The 7,227-nt window shown below is 49.1% G+C and overlaps 1 protein-coding gene across 1 annotated transcript; it reads right to left on the bottom strand.

The window, feature by feature from the left end:
* Positions 1-210: 210 nt before the first annotated feature.
* On the bottom strand, positions 211-2,973 carry LOC106314775. The gene is made up of 5 exons (XM_013752598.1): positions 2,709-2,973; positions 2,239-2,615; positions 1,437-1,849; positions 737-1,199; positions 211-216 (listed from the first exon to the last, which is right to left on the bottom strand). Exons 1-5 carry the CDS (start codon positions 2,971-2,973, stop codon positions 211-213), a joined length of 1,524 nt encoding a protein of 507 aa, XP_013608052.1.
* Positions 2,974-7,227: the final 4,254 nt, after the last annotated feature.

The following is a 7,227-nucleotide window of genomic DNA, read 5'->3' on the forward strand; positions in this document are numbered from 1 at the left end:
GACAAACTTAGAGGGTGCTGGTGTGGGTGTTATGACCCAAGTGCCAGGCTTATGCTGCTTTCCACGTCTGGAGAAGCAGGATATAGATTGCTCCTTGTATTTCACAGTACTTTTGCAATGAATATATACCATGTGTTCCCTGTATCGTGTAGCTCGCAGCGTTTTAATGCAGGTACTTTTCACATTGGTACTCTGGGGACCCCGATGCGCCTAAGGCTGCACAGGGGTTGTAGTTTTAACAGCATACTCATGCTTGCGTATACCCATTCTTGCTTTATGTCTCATACCCGTTTTGATTTTTTTGGGCGTGCCACTGTGGTCGTGCCACTTTTGTGAGGGTTGGCCAGGATCGGTGGTCTCTGGAGACCTGATCCAGCTCGTATGCCCATTTAAGTATAATGATTTCCCCTCTGCTCTTATAGTCGGAACTATTTTATTATAAGCTTTGTCCGGAGATGTTTAGCATACATAGGAGTAGGAAATCATAATGCTTAAATAGTATCTAGTAGTATAGAAATCACGATCCGGAGGCCGTATTAAAATTGATAGGCTTTGAGGTGCAGGGTGTTCCAGCAGTTGGGTTGTATTTTACTGTTGCTATCTTGCAGCCTGTAGGGGCCTACTCTCCGCACCTCGATGACCTTATAGGGTCCTTCCCACCCTGGGGTGAGTTTCCCCATCGTTTTTTCTGCTCGTCGTATAACCCAGTCCCTTGCTGGAAGGTTCTGGTTCTGACTTTCTTGTTATACGTCCTAGCGACGTTTTGCTTGTAGGACCAGTTTCTTAGTCGAGCGGCCTCTCCTTTTTCGTTGAGCAGGTCGAGGCTTAGCGCCAACAGCTCGTTGTTCTCCTCCTGATAGGTAGATCCGGAGAGCGTTGTTCTTACGTGCATCTCTGTAGGTACAATGGCCTCAGAGCCGAAGACTAGCGAGTAGGGGGTTTCCCCTGTTGCTGTTTTGGGAGCGGTGGGGTAGGCCCAGAGGACTCCTTGTAGTTCTTCCGCCCATTTCCCGTGAGAGCCCTCCAGTTGATTTTTAAACATATTGACCACTGTTTTGTTTGTGGACTCGGCTTGTCCATTAGTTTGGGGGTGTCGGGGTGTGGCTAAAGGTAGTTTTATGCCCCAGTCCTTGCAGAACTCCTTGAAGTTGTGGTTCGTGAACTTGGGTCCACTGTCGGTGACGATCTCATGGGGGACCCTGAAGCGAGAGATTACGTAGGTCCACAGGAACTTGCAGATCTGGAGATCTGTTATGCGGCTGAGAGTCTCTGCTTCGACCCATTTGGAGAAGTAGTCAGTGACTATCAGAAGGAAGACCTTCTGCCCCGGCGCCATAGGGAATTTCCCTACTATTTCCATGCCCCACTTTGTGAAGGGCCATGGTGAGCTTATGGACTTGAGGTTCTCCGGGGGAAGCTTGGGGACTGGAGCGTACCTTTGGCATTGGTCGCAGTGCTCGGCTGGTCTGTCGGCGTCAGCAGCCGTTGTGGGCCAGTAGTAACCAGCCCTTCTGGCTCTGAGCACCAGGCTTCTGCCGCTAGAGTGGGGTCCACAATCTCCTTCATGTAGTTCTACAAGGATTCTAGCGGCCTCTCGGGGTGTGACACACCTAAGGTATGGGCCAAAGAAAGATCTCCGGTACAGCTTCTCCTGGGAGATACAGTACCTCGCGGTTTGCTTCTTGATCTTTCTGGCCTCGCTACGGTCTTCCGGGAGGGTGTCGGCCTCCAGGAACCGGATTAAGGGGGTCATCCAGGTTTCGCCTTCTTCGACGGCGGAGACCTCCTCTGATGGGGGTTCCTCCAGGGTAGCTGGCCATTGAAGCACGAGCAGGGGATACTCATCTGGCTATTCGTTTCAAGGGCGGACCCTAGATTAGCCAGGGTGTCGGCTTGTGAATTCTATTCCCGGGGTATTTGAGTGAGTTTGCAGCTCTTGAACATCTTGATTAGTCGCTGAGCGACTACGAGATACTGGATCATGCTATCAGCTGGGAGTGGCCGAAGACCTGGATGTTCTCTGCCCCAATTTGATGAGCGAGGGTTAGGCCTGCTATTAGGGCCTCATACTCGCTTTCGTTGTTGGTTGCTTTGAAGTTGCATCTCACGGCCCTTGAGGTTGTGTTCCCTGTCGGCGAGGTAAGCATTATCCCTACAACAGCTTCTCTGACGTTTCTGGATCCATCAACGTGTAGGATCCATTCTCCCTCTTCCTTAGTTTTCGCCTCAGAGGAGTACCTCCTGCTCTAGAGCTGGGAGCAAGGCAGGGGAGAATTCAGCCACGAAGTCTGCTAGGACCTGTGACTTTATAACCGTGGCGGGTCGAAATATTACATCGTACTCTCCTAGTTCCACAGCCAATTTGGCTAGGCGTCCGGAGACTTCTGGTTTATGGAGGACCAACTTTACAGGGAAAGAGGTAACAACCACGATTGGGTGAGCCTGGAAGTAGGGTCGGAGCTTGCAAGCGGCGACTATCAGGGCCAAGGCTAGGTTTTCTAGGTGGCTATAGCGGGTCTCCGCGTCTAGGAGAGCCTTGCTTACGTAATAGATTGGTAGTTGCTTGTTTTCCTCCTCGCGAACTAAGACGGCGCTCACGGCGTGTTCGGAGATCGCTAGATATAGCAGCAGGACTTCACCGAGTAGTGGCTTGGACAGGAGAGGAGGAGTGGTGAGATACGGTTTTAGCTATTGGAGAGCGGATTCGCATTCTTCCGTCCACTGGAAATCCTTCGGATTCTTGAGAGTTCCGAAAAAGGCGTGAGATTTGTCGGAGAGTATTGAGATAAATCTGCTCAAGGTTGACATCCTTCCCGTTAGCTTCTGAACCTCCTTGACGTTCTTCGGGGTAGGGATTGAATGAATGGCCCTGATTTTCTCAGGGTTGGCCTTGATGCCACGGTGGGTTACGATGTACCCAAGGAAATTGCTAGAACTGACCCCAAATGAGCATTTCGTCGGGTTGAGCTTCATGTTATATTTCCTGAGGGTGGAGAAGGCTTGCTGCAGGTGAGAATGTGATCCTCCGCTTCCAGGGATTTGACTAGCATGTCATCGATGTAGACCTCCATTGTTCTCCCGATTTGGTCCACGAACATCATGTTTACCATCCGTTGATAGGTTGATCCTGCGTTCTTTAAGCCGAAGGGCATAACCTTGTAGCAGTACATACCTCTGGACGTCATGAAGGATGTTTTCTCCTGGTCTTCCAGATGGATAAGTATCTGATTGTAGCCGGAGAACACGTCCATGAAGCTCAGCAGCTGGCGCCCCGCGGTGGCATCCACCAGCTTGTCGATATGAGGTAGCGGGAAGGGGTCCTTTGGACATGACTTGTTGAGTTCCGTGAAGTCAATGCAGACTCTCCACTTCCCGTTCTTTTTCTTGACCACGACGACGTTGGCTAGCCACTATGTGTACTGCACCTCACGAATGAACCCCGTACTGAGGAGGCTCTTGACTTCATCGTTGATGATCGCGTCTCTCTCTTGGGCAAACTTCCGTCTCTTTTGTTTGACGGGTTGATGTAGGGTTTCCACCTGTAGCTTGTCCATGATGATCTCTGGATCGATCCCAGGCATATCTGCATCGGACCAAGCGAAGCAGTCGGAGTTAGACCTGAGGAACTCTATATGTCTTCTTCTCAATCCTTCGGTTAGCTTTGAACCAATCTTGAGATGTCGGGTCTGATCTCCTTCGGTTAATGGCACCTCGTCCATTTCCTCTACCTTCGGTTCCTCGGTGTGATGAGCCAGAGGTTTGCTCTATAATTGCTATAAGACCTTGGTCTTTCCCTTCAGAGTGGTCTGATAGCAGAAGCGGGAATATTCCTGATCCCCTTGGATCGCCTTTATGCCCCAGGGTGTAGAGAACTTCACCATTTGGTGAAGAGTCGAGGGGATGGCCCCCATTCTGTGGATCCAGGGTCGTCCTAAGATCATATTGTAGGACGAATCGCAATCAACCACGAGGAACTTGGTTGACATGTTGATTCATTCGGCGTATACGGGGAGGGTCACCTCAACGGCGGTTTGTTTGACTTCCCCGCTGAACCCTATATCGGGGGTAATCCTCCGATTAAGAGCGCCTTCCTCCAGCCCCAGGTCCTTGTATGCAGCCTGGAAGATGATATTGCCGGAGCTTCCATTTTCTACCAGTATCCTTTTTACCAGGCAGTTCGCTACAGTGAACGAGATAACCAGGGCGTCGTGATGAGGAGTGAGGACTTTCTCCTGCTCCTTGGCCGTGAAACTTATCTCGTCTATTCCTAGGAGCAGGCGTTTTGGCTTGGCTGCCTCTAGGCCGTGCTTGGTGTTCCAGGTGCTTTTCTTCGTAGCTGCATGGCTTATGCCGCTGATTTCCGAACCGGCTGAAATGACATGGATCACTTGGTCCTGTCGCGGTGACGAGACGGGAGCAGCTTCAGTGGGCTTACCTGTTGTCTCCTTGCTTAGATGGCTCTTGGCCTTCTCGGAAAGCAACTTCTTGGTACTATTCATTCTCGGACTTTCGGCAAACGATTACGTCTAATTCCATCAAAACAAGTCATACCTCAGGCTAGGACCTCACACCCAGGTCCGCGGATCCTAGGTAGCTGGGGGGCTAACTGTTGGGGTCAAAACCGGTCACGACGGAATTAATGCCTGAAAGTTCCCGGAAAACGAACTCTCGATCGATCCTTGAAAACTAGACATTCCCGGAAAATGGTTAATTAAGTAAAAGAAAGTTTTTCGCGGATGCGAACCATGGAATGTCGAGAAGAGGATCAGTCTGGATGAGTCTCGATCGTAAGCGAGGACCGTCTCAACCAAGGTCCCCTCGCCCCTGGGCGAGGACGACCCGCACCGAGGTCACCTCGCCCGTGGGCGAGGACCGACCTCCTGTTCCAAAACCGTGCATCCTCGTCTAAGTTCCCGTAACACAATCCTTGGGCCCTTTGACGCAATATCCATGTCTCGTCTCGCTTAGGATTATCAAAGAAAGACTTCGGGAAAAGTTATAAAAAATTGGTCGTCGAAATGGATTCCTGCCTACCGTATAAAATGGCTATGGTTAGCTTGAACACGAGTTGCATTAATTATACGGGGAATTGGAATCCTTACGGAAAAACCAACGGCTGTTTCTTAGGAAAAATCGTAAAAACGTCCAAGTCCCAAAACGGTCCAAAAGGGGCCTGAACCGCGGCTAAACGGCCCACTTACGATTTTAGAACAGGATTGAGCCTAAGGCTGATATGACGGTCTATGTTTTATTCGTAGAAAAAGATAAATGTCAAGTTTCCGAGGATAATCATGAAGGGTGACGAAAAATGGAAAAGCCCATCTCGCGACAAATCCGGCCTAGGAAAAGACGCAAACCGACCTAGAGAGAGTATATAAGGAGGGCTTAAGGCGAGGAGCAAGAGAGAACTTTCTCATAGAAAACTTAATACTTAGAGCAATTTAGGAATTTTTCCGTTTTTACTATCGAGCTGCGACTCGACTAGGTTAGAACTTAGGTGGCTAGACTAGCGAACGTACCGACAGCTCTCGTGGCCTAGGATCTTACATGTTGTTCACGCTCAAACGCGAATTCGGAAATAAGGCCTCTTTGTTCTCTTTTCGCTCTTTTACGATTTATTACTTTCGACTCTTTCATATTGATTGTGTTGTGCGTGGCCCAGTAGATAACCGGGACCTTCAGGGAAGGCTAGGTTAGCTTGGCTTTCCTCCGATTCACAAATCTCAACCGTGTGAATTCTGGTTCCCACAGTTGCTGAAAGGTTTATGGAACTGTGAACTCTGGTTACTCCTCTGACCATTGCCAAAGAAGTTTATGTTTCCACCCTGGTTTCTAGACCTCTGAAATCCAGTACCTCCAATGTAGTTCACATCTTCTTCTCCCTCCATGTCTACAACTTCTTCTCCTTCAGCTGAGCAGACCTGCTTCCTTAGAAGCTCATGAACCACATCTAACTTTGCTCTAACTTCTTCCATATGCTCCTTCCCTAGGGATGCAACATACTTCTTCTTCTCAAAGCCGGTGTTCTTGGTGCTGCTGCTGTTTGCTAGATTTTCTATCAGTCTTACAGCCTCCAATGGATTCCTGGTGTTGAAGTTTCCCTTGCTAGCTGTATCAAGAGCAATCTGATACCTCAAGGCGATACCTCTGAAGAAAGTGCTTAGTAGTTGCACTTCGTTGAATCCGTGGTGTGGAAAGTCTCGCTGGAAGAACCTGAATCTGATCCACGCATCTTTGAAAGACTCTCCAGTCTCCTGCGCGAATGTAGCGATTTTGCTCCTCAAGTCTTCAGTGCGTGCCTCATCGAACAAGTTTCGCAAGAGAGCATTCTTGATGTCGGCCTAGGATGTTAGAGATCCTCTGGGTAGCTGCTTAAGCCAGTGCATCGCTTCTCCAGTCAGAGAATACTTGAAGAGCTTGCACAATAGGTAGTCCTCGGGGACTCCATCCATATGAATAGCAGCGATAAGATCCTCGAACCTCTCCAGATGGTCCATAGGATGCTTGTACGGTAACCCAGAGTAGGGTATCTGCGACACGAGTGTGTAGTACTGAGAATTCAGCTCAAAATTCTGCTTCTGAATCTCTGGTAGTCGAATAGCTGATCTGTTGGCGTAGTACTCATCTGGATGATTGTAGTCAGCCAGTACCCTTGGTCGAGCAGCCTCTTCTACAGGTTGAGCAGCTCCTGTAGCATCAGTATCAGGGATTACATTCCCCGGAGCGTCTAGTTTCTGGCTTATTGCATTACGCAGATGACCATCCTGGTCATACAGGTTTCCATTCTCGTCATGTCTGAGAATAACAATCGCAACCATGTTTCGCGACTGATGATTGATAGATGTACGCGGTGTAGTATCGATTGATGTCGAACGATTAGATTGGTCGATGATGAAGGTCGGATGTTGGTCGACGGTTGGGTGCGATAATCAGTCGACGTGAAAGCTGCTGCGTCAAGCGATGTGGAACGTTGGTCTTTGCGGATCGTGCATTCCAAGTGAGCCGGATCTTCTGAGAATAGCAGGTGTTTGTCCTTGTTGCTTCTGGTACTGCTGGGCATGCACCTGAAAAGACAAAAAAAAATTGTGTCAGAATAGAGGTAGAGAAAAGAATAAGAATCAATAACACTAAATCTATTGGCGATCAAAGCTCCCCGGCAACGGCGTCAAATTTGATACCACTCAAATTACCCTAAGGAGTGAATTACTCTCTCAAATAAGAGGTTCA

Source organism: Brassica oleracea, chromosome C9, assembly GCF_000695525.1.
Source record: "Brassica oleracea var. oleracea cultivar TO1000 chromosome C9, BOL, whole genome shotgun sequence".
Taxonomy (NCBI): Eukaryota; Viridiplantae; Streptophyta; class Magnoliopsida; order Brassicales; family Brassicaceae; genus Brassica; species Brassica oleracea.